Source organism: Capricornis sumatraensis, chromosome 12 (genome assembly GCF_032405125.1).
Source record: "Capricornis sumatraensis isolate serow.1 chromosome 12, serow.2, whole genome shotgun sequence".
Taxonomy (NCBI): Eukaryota; Metazoa; Chordata; class Mammalia; order Artiodactyla; family Bovidae; genus Capricornis; species Capricornis sumatraensis.
Window position 1 is genome coordinate 45,254,427 of NC_091080.1, and position 22,144 is coordinate 45,276,570.

Genomic DNA, 22,144 nt, shown 5'->3' on the forward strand with positions numbered 1-22,144 from the left:
GGGCCAAGACAGGCTCGTGTCATTGGAAGTGTCTCGGCAGAGAAGGAAGCATGGCTCCCCTACCTGTTCTGCATCTTCCTGGAAACAGAGACTCTTGAGATTTGATTATGTTGGTTTCTGTCAGTTATATTTTCAAAGAAGTTAGTCATTGTACTATTCTCCATTTTATTTTGATAAACAGATTTTAACTGGACTGTGAAAATAATATGAATGAGGATTCAAAAATACAGATACAAAATTTCTTCTTATTCATCTTAGAGGATATTTTCTCAAGAGTTTGTATGGCAAGCACACTGATTGATAAATTCAGAGAAATAGTTCATTTTAGGTTAAATTTTAAAGAAGGTAGAGGTACCTCTGTCAAAGTGAAACACTTGAAATGTATTTACTCCAGAAATAAACTGTGGGGGTTATTAAGGAGTCACAGATTACTTTTGTTAGAACATGGGCCTTAGAACCTAGAACCTAAGGCCTTGGGACCTCACAGCTCTAACATTTACTGTGGGCCTGTGGACCTTAGACAAGTTAGTCTGAGCCTCAGCTGCCAGCTCTGTGAACGGAGGATTCATCCTGTTTCCAGGGTTGTTGTGAAGCTGGCGATTATGAAAGCACCTAGCGCAGTGTCTGGCCCATAGTGCGTACCCCAGAATATTAGTTCCCTTTTCTTCCTTCTTGTGTTCCTCCACTCCCTCCCTCCCTGGATCTCTTAGCTAGAAAAATAAGTCTGCACTGAATCACTGAATCATTTTTCCCCCTTAGATCTATACTGCAGAGGTAGAAAGCAGAAAACTTGGGAAATGACAGGTAATTTTTTGTCCTGGCCACAGACCTAGATCCTCACCTGTTCTGTGCTACCTTACAGCTCTTGATTAACATTAACACGTTAAACACATTTCAGATTGGCCTCTGAAGCTATTTTTCTTTTGCCTAATTGTTTTCTTTGGCAGTGCTGAGTACAGATTCTTGAGTCTAGGGAGCCATTTAATCGGGGGTTGGGGGCATAATTTTCTTCTGAAGATGGAGTTTTTTCAGCGTGCTGAGATCTCATGCGTTGCCCTTACGTATTTAGGAAAAGGAATGCTAATTTGCTGCTTATTAATTAAATACTCTTAATCAAGCATTAAACTCTTTACTGAATGATTTGCTCTTCTTTCAGTATTGGGTCAAATCAGCCCTTTCCTATCAAACCGCTTAGTGAATCAAAAAACCGCCTGTTGGACAGTGACCCTCAGTGGCTGGAGAGTGGATCTGAAGAAGGTGTTGGCGGATCAGGTAATGGTTGTCATCTGAAAACATTGCTTCATCTGCTTCAAATGAAAACCACCAGACTTAATAAATGTGGAAAAAGCGAAATACACTATGTGATATTTTAAGATACTAAAATATTTGAAACTTTTTAATAAAATGTCTACTTTTTGGGCTGTTAGTGTTGACTTGGAGCTTTCATGGAGGCGAGGGTTCAATGAGAAGTGTAGTGACTGCTGCTGTTTTTTTTCTGTTCACAGTTTTTTGTTTTTCCTTGTTGTTATCCAGCCATGTATTTCATCACCTCAGATGTAGAAAGTTGTTTAGGGCACAGTATTCTGGATAATGTTTAAACAAGGTTATTCTTTAGGGTCATAGCTTTTGCTTATTTGAAAATAATTTTAAGTCTTTATTGAACTCGTTACAACTTTGCTTCTGTTTTGTTTTGGTTTTTTGGCCACAAGGCATGTGGGATTTTAGTCCCCGACCAGAGATCTAACCCTCACCTGCTGCGTTGGGAGGTGAAGTCTTTAACCACTGGACCATGAGGGAAGTCCCCGAAAAGATAATATTTTTGGAATGCCTTGTACTCTTTGGCTGTCTTTTCTTAGTATAAAAATAGTGCACTGAGTATATTTTAACATTTTAACCTTTTAGTGATGACTCTTAATCATTTCATGAATTTGTGGATACGTTCTAGAACAGTTGGTAAGATAGCAGTGGGATTTTGAGTCAGGCCTGGGTTTGTAATAGGTAGTCTGACCATTTACTAGCTTAATACGTATCTGTGGTTCTTAAGAACACTAGTAATAATATTCTCCTGGCACTATAGGAAAATGGTTTGGACATTCAGATCCATTTTTAACTAACAATCAGTTTGTAACTAACTGTAGGAAAGAGCCTTGAAAACTTCTTGTCAGAATTTCTGACTTCTTGTTGTTTTGGCTTTAAGTAGCATTTAAATTCTCTTAACTTAGCATCATTAAGGCCTTCATCCAGGTTATTCGCCCCTCAGTATGAAGTCGAGGGAAAATCAGAGGTTTTTGGACTTGAAATGACTGCTGCTAAACATCTTTAGAGCCAGTGGACATTTTCACCTAGTGTGAAAACCAGACTTTCAGATCTTAGTGCTGCTTTCCTTCCTTCTGGGTTCTAACAGCAGACAGATGGTTAGCACCAGAAGCCTATTTAGTTTTACATAAGACTTGCTTTTACTGTGATCATCAATTTTACCATTTAGCTAGGAACCTAATACTTCTTTTTCTGTCATGTCATATATAATTATGTGCTTACAGGGACAAATAACCATGTAACAGTGGCAATAGAAAACTGAGTACCACTTGTTCATAACTAACCAATTGAATAAGAGCAAGGTAAGACAGTATAAAGGTAATTGCTCCAAAAATTGCCCCTTATTTGCATGTCATACTCTCAAAAGAGTCTGTAGTTGAGTCTTTCTCACTCTTTCCATTATGGTATCAAATAGCTCAGGACAGACTGAAAGATCACAGCTGCCTACCTCCCGGTTTTCTTCCCATTTCTAGCACAGTCTTACTAAATATTTATTGGTAGAATAATGAAGAAATGAATAAATATGGACAACTAACCTTTTCAGTAAACAGTATTATTAATTTATCTAAGGGGAAAAGGTGACTTTTGCCCAGTGCTGAAGAAATTTGATCCAGAGAAGAAGGACTAAGACTTAAGAGGCTCATTGATGTTCTTTACCTGGTAAAAGATGCAGCAGAAAGCAGTTCTCTGTGTCTGAGTACCCAGGCCAGCAATACTGCCTCTGTACCCAGCAACAGTAGCCAGAGGAGGTTTACTTAAATAGGACTAGGAGCCCTTGTGAGGGCAGTGCTGACCCTGACCCACAGGGACACTGAGCTCTCGAGAAGAAAGCTGTGCACCTGTCAGTGGAAGCTGAGCTCACTGGCTCAGAAGCATCACGTGGAGCTGTTACATTTTTTAAAACCCACGTGTGGTGTTTATTGGTTACCTGTTGCTGCCTAACAAAGTATACACACTTAGCAGTGTAAGACAACACACCTTTATTACCCCAGTTGTCCTGTTCTTATCTGTAATCTCATCTAGGACATCTGCTGCCTCATGAGTGTTTGTCATTAGCATTCAGTTCCTTACAAGGACCTGGAGCCCATTTGCACATCACCAGCCCCTGTTGGGGCTCCCAGCAGGCAGGGGGCAGCCCGAGCCACACGTGATAAAGACATGTCACCAGCAGCCCCGGGGAGAGCTGGTCTTCCTCAGACAGGGCTCCCGGTCCTGTCTCTGCGCTCTTCTGTGTATAGGTGGAATGATGGCTGATGCTTCTGTTTAAGAATCCTCACTGAAATTCCTGGTGGCTCAGATGGTAAAGCGTCTGCCTACAATGCGGGAGACCCGGGGTTTGATCCCTGGGTCGGGAAGATCCCCTGGAGAAGGAAATAGCAACCCACTCCAGTACTCTTGCCTGGAAAATTCCATGGACAGAGGAGCCTGGTAGGCTACAGTCCATGGGGTCGAAAAGAGTTGGACATGACTAAGTGACTTCACTTTCACTGAAATTCCCACAGACATCCAGTAGCAATCTCCTCAGCTTAGGCCCGGGTTAACAGTAAGGGAAAAGTGTAAGCCTCGGCCTCTGTTAAAATGCTCATGTGATGGCTTCAGGGAGACAGAGTCAGAGATCTGGCCCTTGTCTCCAGCTTCTAAAAACCTTTATTATTAAGAGCATATTAGTAGAATTAAAGTATTTCCTTTCTTGTTATATTAGCAGCTTTATACCTTAGCTCAGGGAACTGTTTAATCAATCTTATTTTCAGAAATATAAAATCAAGTTTTAATAATTCAATTGTCTTTGGTTTTGTAGGTTTATAAAAACATATTGTGGACTGATATTTTCTGTTTTATTTGCAAGAAAATGATCAATGGGTGGAATAATTGAAGTATAAACGAAGATATATTTTTTAAAAAAGGAAACCTTTGTACAGATTGCTGGATCCACAGAAGCACTGCTCCAGAGCGGGAAGATGCCTTAATCTTAAATGAGCCCATTTGTTCAGCGTTGACTCACAGCTACAAGAGACTTCATTTTCCTTTGGAAGTAACATTTTCTCATAATAACATGAGATGCCATAATATGAGCTATCAGGTCACATGTTAACATGACATATGCATTTTTTTTGATAAGTGAGTTATATTATTAGAGTTGTTTCTTAGTTTCCATATAAATTTTCACTCTAGAAACACAAGCTAAAAACTTAAGTACATCTAGGTAAGTATGGTGGCTGAAAGTGAATAATAATATGCAAATTACTGCTGCTTGTACTGTGTAAGAAAGAAAATAACTGCTTTTTTAAAAAAAATTTGGTGTTTGCTAATTTATAGTTAACTGTTTTATACTTTTCAACATTTTTAACAAAGATTTTTTTTATTGTTGGCTATAAATTAACACTCAGAAGGATTTAGATACCTAAATATAATCATTTGGAGCACATTTGTCTAATTCATTGAAGGCTTAGTTCAACCATTAATTAAACCATGTGTAGTTTTGTGCCCAAGGCTTAAAGAAAATTTGGCATCGTAAGAAATTTTTTATTTGTGTTTGCTTTTAATGCACTTTTTTGTTGAACTTTCATGGGTATTTATACGGGTAGGGAAACAAAGGTTACATGTGCTGTAGAAATACTGGACACAGTAGGATTGAGTTGAAGTGACTAGAAGAAAAAAGAAAGAGAAGCTATAAGCAAGCTGTTAAAATATGTTTTCAGAGTGTTACCTGCTGTTGACTTTCAAATTTCAGTTTTAAGTAAAGATTGAACTTTGCTTTGAAACTTTTTACAATAATCCCATAACAGCTTAGACAGCAACTTAAAATGCATTTGAACGGAGGATAAAACTGTTCAGTATAACAGTTAACCCTAGCCACTGTCAAGAAACAAATTCTCACCTGAGCAGTCATTCAAAACTTCCATTCTCTGAGAGGTGGATTTCACTTTTATATGCAGGATTTTAAATCTGACTTCCTAACAGCAACCCCTTTCTGCCTAGACGCTTATTACCCCTTTTCCTTTTGAAGTCTAATCTAAGTGACAGAAATTGCTGCATTAACTCTAAAGATTAGAATTCATATCCTATAAGGAGAAACAATGTACTGATGTTACTCCTGTTTATACTGTTCAGTCAAAACTAAAATGATTGATTGCTGCTGGAAGTGGGTAGATTTTAACCAGCATCTATAAATATCCCAGTTAGTTTTCTCATCTGTAAAATGGGAGTGGGGGAAGGTCTGTTATAAATGATTTGGATGGGACAACCTTTAATATTCTTCGGTTTCTAATTCTGCACAATACCTTACTTTACATTTGTCCAGCAAATATTTTTGGACGCCAAACAGTATACTAGGGATAGCTCTGTAATTTCCATCTATTGCAGGTTTACAGTTTACAGGATTTGTCTTAAATTCATGGGCTATATTACTAGATTTTAAAAGGAAGTAATTTTTCCCCTTCGAGCTAGAGGAATGAGTTAGCTTTGAAAATACAATTTGGAACACTATAATATGGCTTCTACCTTTATTTCAACACGGTAGTCTTAATAATCTTGATTCTAGAAAATGTTAGAGTTAAGGGGTATCAGTTTCCAACCAGAAACATCACTTTAGTCTGGCAGTTTGCCTATTATAAGGAAATGGTAAATGTTTAAATGTATATGCCTGCTTTCAGAAATGTCCTCCTGGTACTTCTTATGGACATTTCTATATTCAAGTCAAAAGATTTGCATGCACCTGATTAACAACTGAGGAAACTTAATTTTCCCCTTAACCTATCTCGGTGCTTTTTGGTGTTTTTGTCTTTTTCAGTTCTTTCAATTTCTGTCATTTAACATCATCTTTTTTAATAACATAGTATACACCTTTTCAGAAATTTTCAGCTAAAGCCTTTGTTACCTTTGGTTTAATTAATTTATGGCCAATGTCTGCCACATTTTAAATAATAATTGACCAAGTTTATTCATACTTGTTAATGACTATTCAGCAAGGGCCTGCAGTGGGATGGGAACCAAGGAAAGGCTGTCTCCTTGGTATTTCAGCTGCTACAGATCAGTGCTGCCAACCTTTGGGGTGAAATAGTCAAAGTGAAGCCCTGTCAAAAATTTATTAGTAGGATCTTTGTTGTTTCAAGCACTTGAACAGTTGTGACATTTAAGGAAAGTAAAATTGAATTTCAGGTCTTGCCATTGCCATTAAAAACAAATTAAAACAGGAAACTTGGTTTTACCTGGGTACGAACTGACTTGAATATTCAGTACCTGAGACATCTGACCACTGTCACTGTGCCAAACCAAAGAGCAGCTGCAGCTTAGTGGTCACTAAACTTGCACTACTTAGAAAAGCAGTTTCATCTTTGCATGTGGAATTTTTTTAAAAATCCTTTTACATATTTAGTGGTTATGACCCAGTGTGTCCTAAGTTAATTGAACTTAGCTTAAATGAAATATGCAGTGTTTACTTGAATTTTATTTCTGTTGGAAGCAGATTTTGACTGTTTGTCCCATTGCTTAAATTACAGATTTTCAGTTATGTGAGATTTCCCTTCCATCATATTTAAAGCAGATGCATATAAGGGCTTAGTGTTAGGATCTGCATGGACAAATGACTTTGCTTACATGTTGTTCTAGGACTAGCACTGCTATCAATGCAAAGTATTTTTAACCTGTTGCGAAATTAACCATATTTTTACATTTCAGCCAAAATAAAGACCATATTTAATATTCTATGATACAGCTAATATTAAACCTGAAATTGTTTCATATGATCTGAACTGTATTTTCCAATTTAAATTTAAAATGCAATATAGATTCAGAAAGGTCCGTATTTTTCTAACGACTTCACTTTATATTTTGTTGAGTTGCATAAAGCAGCAAGGAACTGTATTTGTATTAAAAGCTTCAGAAAGTGATTGAGTTTATCATATTTGTACGATTGCAGATGAGTCTATCCCCATAAGATGGACACTATTTTAAGGTGATCATTAATGTTTTTATATGGAAGAATTTGGAATACAGTTTGTTTTTACTTATCAAGTCCCATAAGTCTTGTATTTGTTTCTCATGAATGTAACCCTGGACCATGACTTTGGTATCTCTGCTTTTTTGTCTTTGGGTGGCCTAACCTACATTAACGTGAAAGTTGAACATTTTAAAACTTTTCTCCCGAAATCATGATGATGATTTACTTTATTAATAAATAAATTCCTGTATTTGAACAGTTGTTGTTATTGTTATAAACTGATATTTACAAAGTGAAAGAATAGCTATGATTTTTGCCATCTTTAAAATCAGGTAACATACAGTGTTGAGTTAATAAGAATCTACTAATTTTCTACTATTATTTTCTAAATAATAATCTAATAACCACAAGTATTGACTGTGACAAGACTGTAGCTTACCTAGGCCAAAGATATAGATGGATTTATCAAAAAAGCTTTAATTCAGCTTTTACTGAACATAATTTTCAGTTGTCCACTTTTAGAGGTAAATCTCAGTAGAAAACGTTATTTCCATGAGTCTTTTTAACTGAAAAAGCTCGTTTTTTTCCATTTGCGTTTAGTCAGTTATTGTTGACAGAGGTACGGCTGCGTGATCAAGCCCCAACAAGAATCTCACACTGACGCCCAAAAAGCACAGTTGGTAGCTTTATTGCGGCTTCGTAAAAATGACGTTTGTGTCGCTTGTGACGCAGGCCATGCCCCCACCGTCCCTCAGGGACGAACGAGACCCGACTGCGGGCAGTGGAGCGTGCGGGGCCGGGGGCCAGCGGGGCTCACGGTCAGGACCACCTCCTGGTGACGTTGAGGTGGTCGAGTTGGTCCTCCAGCCGACGGTGCGCGGGGAACTTGGCGGCCTGCGCCGCCTTGAGCGCCTCGAAGGCGGCCGCCCTGCGGGCCGCCGCGTGGCCGCGCTCCTGCTCGGCCGTGAGGAAGGGCCGGCTCAGCCAGTAGTGGTTCTCCGCTTCTATCTCCAGGCGACGGATCATGTTCTGTTTCGCCAGTGCCGACACGGTCCGCGGCCGCCGGTGCTTCCCGATCCACTGCCGGCCGGGGATGCGGCCGCGGCACAGGAGCGCGGTCAGGAACATGGCGCCTGTCGAGGGGAAAAGAGGAGATGACTGCGCGCTGGACGCGGGACAAAGGATAGGGGAGCCCCGCCGCCTCCCGCAGGCCACCTCGGCCCGCGCAGCCCCACTCACCAGCCGCGCGTCCGGGCCGCGATTCGCACGCCGGGGAAGGACGCCGGAAGTGGGATGCCGGAAGAGCCGGTCCGACTCACTGCCGTTTCCTCGCGTGAGGCTTCACCTATCGCGAGAAAGGCCGTTCGCGGCTACGGAAACCAATGGCGCTTCCGGCGCCGGAATTCAAACGGCCGTGAGCTCTGAGGCGGGGAGCCGGCCTCCTATGGATCCGATCCGAGGCTTTTGCGGGAAGCTGCGGTCTCTGGCCGTCACTTTGGACAGCGAGACGGCCCGGCTGCAGCGAGCGCTGGACGGAGAGGACAGCGGTGAGTGAACCGCAGGAGGGGCGGTGAAGGATGTGAGTTGCCATCCCGGGGGGCGGGAGAGGTCTTCAAGTCCACAGAGTGTGTGTAATAAAAACAGAACCAAAAGAGGAAACGTGTAGTTTCATAGCAGCTTCTCCGCATTGTTCTTGACACGTGGAGTGGCTTTCAGCTGAGTTCAGTAGACCAGTCGTACCCGACTCTGCGACCCCATGAACCGCAGCACGCCAGGCCTCCCTGTCCGTCACCGACTCCCGGAGTCCACCAAAATCCATGTCCATTGAGTCGGTGATGCCATCCAACCATCTCATCCTCTGTCGTCCCCTTCTCCTACCCTCAATCTTTCCCAGCATCAGGGTCTTTTCAAATGAGTCAGCTCTTCGTAACAGGTGGCCAAAGTATTGGAGTTTCAGCTTCAACATCAGTCCTACCAATGAACATCCCGGACTGATCTCCTTTGGGATGGGCTGGTTGGATCTCCTTGCAGTCTCAAGGGTCTTCTCCAACACCATAATTCAAAAGCATTAATTCTTACGCGCTCAGCTTTATAGTCCACCTCTCACATCCATACATGACCACTGGAAAAACCATACCCTTGACTAGACAGACAGACCTTTGTTGACAAAGTAATGTCTCTGCTTTTTAATATGCTGTCTAGGTTGGTCATAACTTTCCTTCCAAGGAGTCTTTTAATTTCATGGCTGCAGTTGGCATCTGCAGTGATTTTGGAGCCCAGAAAAATAAAGTCAGCCACTGTTTCCTTTGTTTCCCATCTGTTTGCCATGAAGTGATGGGACCAGATGCCATGATCTTAGTTTTCTGAATGTTGAGCTTTAAGCCAACTTTTTCACTGTCCTCTTTCACCTTCATCAAGAGGCTCTTTAGTTCCTCTTCACTTTCTGCCATAAAGGTGGTGTCATCTGCATATCTGAGGTTATTCATGTTTCTCCCGGCAATCTTGATTCCAGCTTGTGCTTCTTCCAGCCCAGCGTTTCTCACGATGTACACTGCATATAAGTTAAATAAGCAGGGTGACAATATACAGCCTTGACATACTCCTTTTCCTATTTGGAACCAGTTCGTTGTTCCATGTTCAGTTCTAACTTGCTTCCTGACCTGCCTACAGATTTCTCAAGAGGCAGGTCAGGTGGTCTTTGGTCTCACTCAGATCGCCCACAGTCCTAGTGTCTGTATTTTCCCCAACAATTCGTATTGCCTACAGAAATGCTAGTACTCGACACTGCTTTCTAATAAAGCAGAATTCTCCACCATTGACATTTGTATTAGGTTTTTTTTTTAAGTTTTTGGAAGAGTAGTTCAGATTTTGAAATTATTTTGTGTGTTGTAATTGTAATATGCCTTAAAATATTGCACCCTGTAGGCACAGACTCCTTTTACTTTAATAATGTTGTCGATAGTTTTTCAGCCATTTCAAAATGTTTATCCTTGTGACTGTGAAAACAATATATGTGTACAGCAAAAAGTTTGAGGTAATGGGAAAGTAGAAAGAAAATCTTTGCTACAACTTCACCACCAGAAGACACCGCTATTAATTTTCCTTTTTTTTTTTTGCTATTAATTTTCAATAGGCTTTTCTACCATTCTTACTTTTCACTGTTGTTTTGTTATGCTTTACTTTTTTACATGGTTGAAATAATGCTATAAGACACAGAATTGTATGAGTGGTTTTCGATTTTTAATATACAGCAGAATTGCTTTCCATAAAGCTTTACCTGCTTATCATTGTAGATATGTTCACTTTGAAAGTTCATCAAACTATATATTTCTGTACTTTTCTATATAAAGATTTTATAATTCTAAAAAATCTATATTTTCTGTTTTCTTATTTTTTCCTCCTTTTCATTGTTACACTTTTTCCATTCAATATTCATATTGAAGACTTTGAAGACTGTCCAATGAGAGTTCTACATGACCTTAACTCAGAAGTACGAATTCTAAAGGTATCATTCCTACAATATTAATTTGTCATTTTTATGTGGTAATTTTTACAAAATTATAAATAGACTTAGTCAAATGTTAAAATGTACTTTGTTTCTTCATGAAAGGATGATGTCAATATTCTTCTTGATAAAGCAAACTTGGAAAATCAAGAAAACATTGGTTTCATAAAAGCAACAAAATTATTGATGAAAAAGAATTCAATGGATATCATGAAAATAAAAGAGTTTTTCCAGAAGTATGGATATATTCCACGTGCCAAGAAAAATTCAGGTGTGAATAACTAGCCTTTTATAGCATTTGTTTTAGTATTAAAGCAGCATAATTAAGACTACTATAGGGTTGGCCATCGTTTCTAGTCTGATTCTGCCATTATGTGATAGACATTTGATCGTTATTCATCAGTCCCTGTGTTCTGGATGCAGTGCTGATTGGTAGTGCAGTGTGAAGGCAGTCCTTGCTCTCCTTCACAAATGCTAGATGAGAACCAATACAGTGCTGGATGAAAGAAGGATACAAGATAAATCTATGTGACTTAAGGATAGCTGGTTGTTGGTTAGTTTTGACAATAAGTAGCTGAGAGACCACCCTTAAGCCATGCTATTTCACTTTCTTGCTCTCAGTTTCTTCCTCCGTAGAATGAGAAAATTTGAGCTATGTAAATTCATAAAGTCCTTTTTAGTTATAAAATGCTGATGACGGGTAGGAGAACATGGTGGTTTAGAATTTAGAGGCAAACTGCCTGAGTTCAAATCTAATTTCAGTACTTACTAGTTATATTCATCTTTGACCAGTTACTTTATACCTCAATTTGTCATCTCTAAAGTAGAGATTTTGTTTGTTTTCTGATCCCACCAGGGCCACAGCCCTGAAAGTGCTGAGTTCTAACTACGGGACCACCAGGGAAGTCCTATAAAGTAGAGATGTTTAATAGTAGCTACCTCTAAGGTTGTGTAAGAATTAAATGAGACAGAATTTGCTTAGAACGGGACATTGTATGCTAATCATCCATTGTTAACTATTGTTGTTAGTGTTATACCCATACCTGTAAGGAACTAATTTCAGTATGCTTCAGTATCTTCATTTCTGTTATGAAAATGATCTTTGTGTGTAAATAAAACATTAATTAGATTCAACAAATATGTACATACATATTGAGATATATGAAAGGTAAGTTAAACAGTCTGCATGATATAATGGAAAGAATTCAGTTGACTTTGGTGTGAACAAGTTGACTTTGGTTACTCAGAAACTGGTTCCACTAGTTACTATTACATGTAATAGTAATTTCTCTAAATTACTTTTCCTCACTAGTGAAATAGAGCTGCTAATAAATACCTCCCTAAGAGGTAGTAATAATGGTGATGACTTTATTTTATTAAACTCATCAGTGACAGCCTTGTAATCAATTCAGCAGTAGTTTTTCTGGTAGTTCTTGACGTTTCTCAGAATTAACAGCACAATGACAAAACACAATTCTGAATCAGCAGCTCTTCAAGGGCCAAAAGCCAGGAAATCAAAGTTTTTATAACCTTTTTTTTTTTAATGGTGCATCCTTCAGATTTAATGTGTCGTGGCATATGCACACAAAAACAAAATCCTGTCCTAGTTCATTTCAGCTGCCAATTAAAACAAGAAATGTAATGTCTTCAAAGAAAAAGTGTGTGCCTCTTCACTTCCCTCAATCTGTTGGATCTCTTAGTTGGTCAAGTAAATGTACAGCCTAAACTTACCCCTTTTCTCTGCCTGTGAGCCCAAAAGATTCTGACAGGGATCAATAGGGTTAGGCTTAAGAAACTGCAGTTTTGTTTGTGGGTACTGATTTTTCATCTTTGGACAGTTTACTTCCCTCCTCTGATGTATCATTAAGATGAAATATGGAGATATAAGCGGTACATGTCAGAAAGTGAAAGGTACAATTGAAATTAAAAAAACAAGAATATTTTCTCCTTAGAAAATAAAGAGAGAGCTTTTGCTGATTGGGGACATTTCAGATGGAGCTGTTTTATGTGGTTGTAGTATATGACATTTTCTAGTTTGATGCTTGATTTTTCCTCTCAGTGGATGAGCAAGAAGTCACTGACTCTAAACCAGAGTCCAGTGAATGTGAACGTCCTGAGATGCCTGACGTGAAAGACAATTTGTTGGATTCTGCTGCTGCAAGCACTTCTGTTCCTGAGAAGTCACCACGTAGTCCACAACTTTCTGATTTTGGACTTGAGCGGTACATTGTATCCCAAGTTATACCAAACCCTCCCCAAGCAGTAAACAACCAGAAGGAAGAGCCAAAAATTTTAACTCCATTGTCCAAACACTCACTAGTAAAAACTCCAAAATGTGCACTAAAGATGGATGATTTTGAGTGTGTAACTCCTAAATTAGAACACTTTGGTATCTCTGAATATACTATGTGTTTAAATGACGATTACACAATTGGACTTAAAAATGTGAAAACTAACAGGTAAGCAGCTTTCTTAAAAGAAATATTTTATCTAACTTTCTAAATCTTTTGTATTTATTGATTTTTTCCCCCCTAGAAGAAATCTCTCTCAGACAATACCTTTCTTTCAAAGGTTCCAGATACTTCGTATTTCAAACCTCTGAATCACCAATTCCATCAGTAAAGTGTGAACTATTAGTTTCCTTTGTTCAGAAGAAATAGAAGATTTTGAATAAGTTTGAATAAGAGCCTGAAAACACTTGGTATTTGATGGGCTAGAGAAGAGAGGATAAAATAAACCCTAAAATTACTAAAACAAAAAAGGGATTGTTTCCATATGGAAACTTGGGAAGAAAAGAGGATCTAGGATAGAGCACAGATTTCTGATTTGTTGCCTGAGATGATGCTCAGGAACCAAAAGAATACCTGCAGCGTGGGGGTCCCTGGAGAAAAATGGCAACCCACTCCAGTGTTCTTGCCTGGAAAATTCCATGGACAGGAGCCTGGTGGGCTACAGTCCATGAGGTTGTAGAGTCAGCCACGACTGAGCACAGCTTGGGGGTAAAGGTGTTGAGTTTCTTTACATGTTGGTTTTGAGGTACTCTTAAGCTTAGGTATTGAAATACGATTTGAAGCACAGTGATGAATTCCATGCTACACTGAAGAGATATGAGAGTGATCGGTATAGAAGTGGTAATTAATGTTAAAATGAAAATACCACATATCAAAGTACCACTCTTAAATGCATATCTTTAAGAACTGTAGTTATTAAAAAAGGAAAATAAACATTCAACTCAAAGTGTCAGAAAAACACAATTGGAGAAAAGAGACAGGAGTATTTGGAAACTCATAAAATACAAGTTTCCTATGATTCAAAAAAAAAAGTAGGATAATTCCAATAGATGAGAAGAATTTTATGAAATTAGACACCTGTTCTTCATTTAAATTGTTTAGTTAACTCTCAGTAAAAGGATACTTCATTAATGTAATAATGTGAATATCTAACTTAATGGTGAAGCTGTCACCATTATTAAACATCACTGGTTTTATTTTTTATTTTTTAATATTCTTAATATTGTAGCCAATGTAATGAGATACAAAACAGAAATAAAGATTACCGTGATGTATTTCTAGGCCATGTTTTGTACCTGGGCAACTTGAGAAAGGCACAGCTGAAATCTGTAGAAGCTGATGTAAGATTTATTTTATATAATTATGAGACAACTACTTAAAATAATATGCATTCCTATAATTTATTATAACTAGTTGGTAAATACAGGGGAAAAGTCATTAAAATTCTCAACAAAAAAGTAAAATACTCCTGCAGTTGTATGTGAAAGACCTATACGAAGAAAACCACTAAACATTTCTAAGTTAAAGGAAAAATTAGAATGAAAATGTATACCATGTTCCTTAGCAGAATGACTGAATATTACTAAGATGTTTAACCATATCAAGTTAATTTATGGATATCATACAATTAAAATAAAACCTTAGGTGTTTTTTTTTTTCCTCTAAGGTGAAGCGTAAGGGATGTGTGAGAAAACTATTCAAATGATTTGGAATAATAAAAAGTAAGGATAACTAAGAAAATAATGAAAAATAACAGTAATGAGGGGATTTAACTTACTGGTTATTAAAATATATAAAGCTACAGTAAGTAAAAGAGTATAAAATTGTGACAGAATAGACCTATTGCAGAAACAGCCAAGAAACAGCCTCTAATTTACCTAAGAATTTAATATATTCTGAAAATGTTTTTCAAGTAAAGATTATTCAGTAAATTACACTAGGACAGTTTGTTAATTGAACTATTTTATTGTAGTCAGTGATGTCCTTTTTTATAACTATATTTCAGACATCTGGGTAATTGGCTAGAACAACTTTAATAAGATGGCAGAGTCAGTCTAAAAAATGTTCTTAATCTCTGTCTCTATATTGGTATAAAATTCCACTTTATGATTTTGAAGCCAAGAGCTAACAGTTTCTATATTTGAACCAAGAAGTTGAAGTCACAGCTTTCCTTGAAGTCAATTTTTTGTGTGTTTTTGGACTATGTGGCATGCAAGATCCTGCTTCCCCAACCAGGGATCCAACTTGCACCCTCTTCAGTGGAAAAAGCAGAATCCCAACCACTGGACCACCAAGAAGTTCCCTAACTCAAAAGATTTTTAACCACTTCTAAGTCAAAGTTGCCAATACAAAATAGTTTTTAACCTTTTTTGAGCTATGGATATACATTTTAGAAAAAGAAAAGAAAAAAGATTTCCATGGAATTTATCTTCCATAAAACATAATTGAATGTCCAGACTTAATGATATATAATAAGATTAAATAATTTTCCAGAGATTTAATATTAACTTTTTTTAACTCTAATATTTCCCTATGAATCACACCAGTGAGACCAAAGAAACAGAACCAGTGCCCAATGATAATGTCTTTGCCACTCCTGGCCTCATAACCCAGCCATTGGGAAAAAATAGTAAGTATGAATTTCAAGTTATTTCTCAGCCATACTCTTTCCAGACTATCTTTGTACAATAAATGGTCCTATCACCTAAGACATTCTAATAGCCTTCTGCATCTTCTTGGTTCATAATACTGAATTATATAAAGTACCATTATTTGAAGTACCATTCCATTCAGGTTCAGTATGATTTCATACAAGAGAAATACAGTTTTCTGTTTTTCACACTCTTCCTGATTCTATTCAGTGTTTTTGAGCTTGTTTGTTAACATTTTAACTTAAAATATAAATATAGTATGTTTTTTTTGTTTGAATTTAGCTTCAGCTTATTGATTAGAGTTCTAGATTATCTTTCTTACATAAACCACACCCAGAATACATCAGCTATCATTTCAGATTGTGGATTTTTTTAATAGTAGAAAAACTTAAAATATTTTCATTTAGTATTTTCACATTTGTCCCAGCAAACATGAAAACATTGGTTTTTATGTAAATATAAAATTTAAAATCCTAGAGTTTTATGATTTTGAATAATTATCTATAATCTAAAATTCTCTTTCAGTGCTAACTTCACTGACTTCTTACTAAATTAACAAGTACTGATGGCATAAACAGTTTGAAAAAATACAACTGACTCATAGTAAGCTGAGCTCAACTTGTAAGAGCATGATTATATTAAATAGAGGCCTTTAAAAAAAAAAAAGGTTGAACCACTACCTCTTTCACACCACACTCAGAAATCAATTCCCAGTAAACTATAACTTTTTAGAAAATTATAATGGAAGATATCTTTATGCCTTCTGAAGTGAAATGGGTTTTCTAAAGAATAGTTTACTGATCAAAATTCTTCAGTATATTATCAGCAATATCTTTTATGGAAGGAACAGAATGCTTAGGTTTATCCATTAATAATTTGGTTAAGTGTAAGCTTGTTAATAGAGCCATATTTTGTTTCTTAAGGGATAGTTGTTTTTTAGTCATTAAGTCATATCCAACTCTTTGTGACCCCATGGACTGTAGCCCTCTGGGCTCTGTCCATAGGATTTTCCAGGCAAGAATACTGGAGTGGGTTGCCATTTCCTCTTCCAGGGGATCTTCCTGACCCATTTTCTTTACCACTGAGCCACCTGGGAATCCCTTACTTAGTCTAGAAAATGCTAAAATGATACTATAGAGTGGCTGTTTTGGTGTACTGTCTCCAACATTGTTTGAATTCCTGTTTCTCCAGCTTTCTAGCATTTGATGATTAGACTAGATAAAATTTTGCGGGTTTAATCATTCTGCTGACATACTTACTTTTCTCTCTGGTATTTAAGGTTTCTTTCACACTTTGTTACAGACAGCAAATCTCTCTTTATGCATGGTTTCTAGGATCTCTTTTTTGTTCCAATGGCTGTTTTTCCATCCCTGACTAATCAAGTAACTTGTAGTTACTTACTATAGCTTTAGAGTAAGTCCTAATATCTTGGAAGGCAAGTGACCTTCCTTAACCTCTTCCTCCTCCTGTTTCATCTGCAAAAATTTGATTTTCCCATAAAGGTCTTATACAATTTTTAACAGATTTATATGTAGGTATATTTTTGTTGCTATTGTAAAATATATTCTTTTTCAAATACAGTTTTTATTGTTTGTAGAGCTTACTAGAACTGTTCATTTTTGTGCATTACATTTGCACCTTGCAACCTTGCTAAACTTTTATTAGTGCAAATCCCTGGTGACTCAGATGGTAAAGAATCTGCTTGCAATGCAGGAGACATGGGTTTGATCCCTGGGTCAGGAAGATACCCTGGAGGAGGGCATGGCAATCCACTCCAGTATTCTTGCCTGGAGAGTTCCATGGACAGAGGAGCCTGGCGGGCTACAGTCCATGGGGTCACAAAGAGTTGGACACGACTGAGCGACTAACACTTTGAACTTTGAATGATAATTAGATTGTGAATATGACAGTTTTGTTTTTTTTCCAGTCAAGTACACAATAAAGTTAGAATATTTTAAGTTATTAAACATAAAGTGCTCAGTTGATACTGACATTTTGTAACAGTTACAGTCTTTTAGATCTGTATTTTCATGTCCTTGTATGTGTCTTCTAGATGCTGAGCACGCACACTCTCCTTTGGCACCTACATTCTGCACTCCTGGTTTGAAAGTCCCTTCTACAAAGAGCAGCACAGCTATGGTAAACACCCATCCCTAGCGAATCAGACATACTATTTCCAGACTCAGTCAGTCTGTTTAGAATACATAGGCTGCACTAGCCTTAGGGAGTGTATTTAGTATTTCCAGAGGATCATTTGGCAGCATGTATCCAGAGCTTTCCATTTTTCTCACACCCTTTAACCAGAATTTATTCTCAGGCATTTTGGGACAGAGATGTATAACAGTAAAGGTATAGCATTATTTATAAGAGCAGAACATGGGAGTAAATGTCAAATGATAAAGAGGGGAAAAAAGCATATTAAGGAAATCCATAAGATCCAATGTCATGTGGCAAGCATGTTTTAAAAAACAGATAAGAACATAGAATGTCTTCAAGAAAACTTTAACGATGTGGACAGTGATATGTATGTGTATGTATACATGTACACACATACACATATATTTTAAGGAAGAATAATGGATAGAAACACCAAAATGGGTGATTCTTACACCTTTTATTCCACAATTTTCCCAGTGAACAAATGTACTAGGTACGCAAAATCTCATCCGTGTGTCAAGTTGTTAGGCACACTTAAACAACTAGTCTGGTAGCGGGGGCTGTCAGCGGATCCTCCAGCATTGATGAAAATGGTCCGTACTGTGCGCTCTCCGGCTCGGAGTCCGCTTCTGAGCACATGAATTGTGTCTGGTGCAGCTGAGGCACTCACTTTCAGTTTTTAAAACTTTATTAATGTATAATTGCACCGTGTGCCTTGTGGTAATCCACTGTGTTCCTGGCCATGTGGAAGGCACCCCCTCAGTGTTCCCTCTGCCTCTGGGGAGACAGACCGGGTCTGTGGGCATGGGCCACTACCTCCCTGGCAGAGCTCATCATCGCTGTGACTCTGGCTTGGCCAGGATAGAGTTGCCCGAGTCTACGCAACTAAATCTGGCTCAGCCAGCCAGTCTGCTTAGACTGCACGTGCAGCCCTCCCTCAGCCCTGAGTAATGAACATGGTACTCTGTCCTCCCCATGCCCTTTCTTTGTGTCCTTGATTGTATTTCGTTCTCGGTCAGGGAAGAGGGGGTCACTTTGGGCCTCCTTAGAGATCCCAACAGAGCTAACAATTGATGAACAGTTTTTATCACTATATTACTTTATACCCCCAAAATTTAATGATTTCTTTTTATTCAATAGGTATCCACAAACAGTTCATCGAATGACTTAGAAACGAAAGAAAGTACATCATTAGTTTCAAATTCAGACAAGTGCTTTGAGAATTTTGCAGAACCCTCTTCTCCTACAATTTCTTCTTACGAGAATCTGCTCAAAACACCTACACCTCCAGAAGTTACTATGATTCCAGAAGATATTCGCCAGGTTATTTTTCTAGGCTACTGTTTTGGTTTTATTTTTCCTGCAAAAAGACCTGAAATGGATACAAACTGTTTTATTTATCAGGCTAATGTGCTGATATGGATCTAAATCTTAATTCTGGCCTGTTAAGGCCATCTAAGCTGGCTAAGGCTCTTCAGAGCTGAGCTGTGATGTCACTATACTTTTGTGCCCTCATAAGGCATTTTCTCCTTAATTTCACATTCTTAAATGTATTCTTAAAATATTTTCTAATGATTGTTCAAATGTGATCACCTTGGTAACCATGTCTCCCCTGAGGTTTCTGGCAAGATCAGAAATGTTATTTACCCTTCAGTTCTCCATCATTGGAGAACCTTGAATAACTTGGATCAGGGTTTCTTGAACTTGAGACTTCCAGATGTCTTGGACCTCAGTTTGAGAAGCACTTGTTTAAATATGTTAGAATATCTGATTCTTTTTTTTTTGTGATCTCCACATGGCTTGCAGGATCTTAGTTCCCTGAGCAGGGATTGAAACCAGGCTCCAGCAGTGAAAGTGCTGAGTCCTAACCACTGGACCACCAGGGAAGTCCCATAGAATATCTGATTCTTTATTTGTTTTGTTTTTATTTTTTATCTGATTCTTTAGTACAACATAATTTACCAGCAGTCTGTTGGGCTGGTTTATAACAACTACCTATTCCACTAAGTAACCACTCTGATTCTTTGAGCATCCCCGCTTAATAAAAGTTAGTGTTCGGCAGTTATTGCTTAGGCAAATGGAATTCTTAATAACCATTCTAGAAACCTTCCTAGCTTATGGAGAAAGAGAATACTTGGGGAAATACCCAAATGCCATTGGAAGGGACTCATCCTAAGACATCAGTAAAGCATTTGCTTTCATTTCCTGTCTATAGCATCGTACAGTCTCCAGTTTGCCATAGTGCCTCCTCTCTTTATTTCTGTGTTAAAGGAGGGAAATATTGTATTTAACATATCAGCTCTTTATGAAAAATCATAGTTAATACTTCAGGTTCTTCTTTGTGTAATCTTTCCTTTGAGCATTTTTATCTATCTTTATCAGCATCTGCTGATCTTTCCTTTGAGCATCTTTGTAAAGGCTTGATTTGCTCTTGGGGCTGCCCTGCTGCTTGCTTCCTTTGACCTGTGGTACATTTAGCAGCTTTCCAGCCTGTATGCCCAAGCTCACCCTCTAACATCTCCATCTCTTCTGCACTGTGGCATGTCTGTGCTGCTAAACATTCTGCTTCAAATAACCCATATCTTCACATTTTCCTTGACCTTTACTGACTGTTTTATAAAGGCTTCAGATTTATATTGTTTGTATGACGTAGTAAAAGGAATTTGCTTTCTTTTAGATTTTATCAAAATACAACTCAAACCTAGCATCTCCAGGAGCAGTTAGAGCGGTGTCACCCATCAACGTGTTCCTTCCTCGGCATGGAGGACAGAATATGCGAGATGCCAGCAACAAAGAAAACTGGTGAAGGTGAGTATGTTCCCGTGTTATCTGAGGAGAACATTGAAAAGTTCACATTGGGATGGCAAGTAAACATCTGAAGTTGACACTTGCAGCTTAGGATACAACCCAGAGCCCGTGATCCCTACGTCTCCAGCTCCCACACCAGCCCCCTGGACGATGTCGCTGGGAGTTCATTTCCAATTGTATTATGAGTGTGAAAACAGAGGTCTTCAGTGTCCTGTCATTTGTGTTGTTGAAGGCTACTGGTTATATCCAACTGATATTTTTTATTGTATTTTCCTACAGAAATGATAGTGGATCCATCCTTCTATTATGGAAACTGAACAGAATGAGATGAACGCAAATCTGGTCTCAACTTTGTCTTCAACATCCCTACATTGTCCCCCTTTTGAAAAACCAATTCATGTTAAAGATGAGTATGGACACTAATAGCATAAAGTGCTTTTTATTAAGTTTGATTTAATCTAACCTGTCTTGTATAGTTCAGCTGCTCAGTTTTGAAAGATCATTACTATTTCACTGATTTCAAGTTTACCCTGCCTCATGGAACTGTGTGGTTTAAGTAATATTAGGATGCAGGATAATTTTTGAAATTTAAACATTACTGTTTGCCACTCAAATGAGGCCACCTTCAGTCTTCTCGTGGCTGGACAGTTGTTGGTAGAGCTGGGCTTCTTCCTTGGGGCTAGGTCTGCCTGCTGTCTCCTCATGACTGTCCCAAGTCTTCTACACCTTTTATTTTAAAAATATTCTTTCAGACACTGCTGTTTACAAAAGACAGCTTAAACTGATGTAGGAAAAGAGGAATATATAGGCCTAGGTAGCTATACTGAAGTGGGTGTCTCAAACATTTGGACTTAAGACACTTGCCTGCTGTCATGTCAGGATGGGTGTTTTCCTCTAACTTGTCAGTTTCATGCTCTCAAATCAGCTCTTCCCAGCGCATGACTGCAACTTCCCCAGACCTCCATCTAGCTCAGCACCCAGCAGGGCCCAAGCCTCACCCTTGGAAGATCCTAGGCATCCTCCTGAGTGGGTGCTCCTCTCTGGACTCTCAGCTATGCCTGTGGACCAGTCTCTGAGAGTGCCAGGCTGCCCTGTCCATGGAGCCCAAGAGCATTATGATCTAAGTCAAGCTGATTCAGCAAAGATTATCCTCTTTTATGGTTGTGCCTTGAAAGTCAAATGGGAAGACGCGTCACGTTGTGTCTCTTTGTTTCGTCAGAAGATTGTCACTGAAGAACAACTTATTCTTTGTTCTAGTAACTACTGAATAGTTATAATTTAAATTTTGCTAAATAAAATGTTAAATTCAAGATACTTAATCTTGCTTTTCAAGGTAAGCTCTTGTCAACCTTATAGTATATGAGGCTAACTCCTGAACTGTATCAACCTTTTGTAAGTTTACCGTGGCTCTGTATGTAAGTCCACAGAGTGGATAGGATTGCTTAAGGAGGAGTGAGTATATTCACAGTATACTAAG

At 38.3% G+C, this 22,144-nt stretch overlaps 3 protein-coding genes across 3 annotated transcripts in view; 2 read left to right on the plus strand and 1 right to left on the minus strand.

Moving 5' to 3' along the window:
- ZDHHC20 (zinc finger DHHC-type palmitoyltransferase 20) overlaps positions 1 to 7,497 on the plus strand; it is a 59,294-nt gene extending 51,797 nt beyond the window's left edge. The window contains exons 11-12 of the mRNA XM_068984188.1: positions 1,157 to 1,272; positions 4,115 to 7,497. Coding sequence (XP_068840289.1) covers positions 1,157 to 1,272; positions 4,115 to 4,122 — 124 coding nt within the window. The 3' untranslated portion in view covers positions 4,123 to 7,497. The remainder of the gene's footprint in view (positions 1 to 1,156; positions 1,273 to 4,114) is intronic.
- Positions 7,471 to 8,553, minus strand: MRPL57 (mitochondrial ribosomal protein L57). The gene is made up of 2 exons (XM_068984189.1): positions 8,495 to 8,553; positions 7,471 to 8,388 (listed from the first exon to the last, which is right to left on the minus strand). The coding sequence occupies exon 2, from the start codon at positions 8,381 to 8,383 to the stop codon at positions 8,075 to 8,077; it is 309 nt and encodes a 102-aa protein (XP_068840290.1). The 5' UTR covers positions 8,384 to 8,388; positions 8,495 to 8,553; the 3' UTR covers positions 7,471 to 8,074.
- Positions 8,554 to 8,699: 146 nt separating this feature from the next.
- Positions 8,700 to 21,040, plus strand: SKA3 (spindle and kinetochore associated complex subunit 3). Its single transcript, XM_068984671.1, has 9 exons — positions 8,700 to 8,802; positions 10,699 to 10,760; positions 10,866 to 11,031; positions 12,820 to 13,219; positions 15,598 to 15,680; positions 17,756 to 17,841; positions 19,000 to 19,182; positions 20,537 to 20,667; positions 20,947 to 21,040. The coding sequence occupies exons 1-8, from the start codon at positions 8,700 to 8,702 to the stop codon at positions 20,663 to 20,665; spliced, it is 1,212 nt and encodes a 403-aa protein (XP_068840772.1). The 3' UTR covers positions 20,666 to 20,667; positions 20,947 to 21,040.
- Positions 21,041 to 22,144: the final 1,104 nt, after the last annotated feature.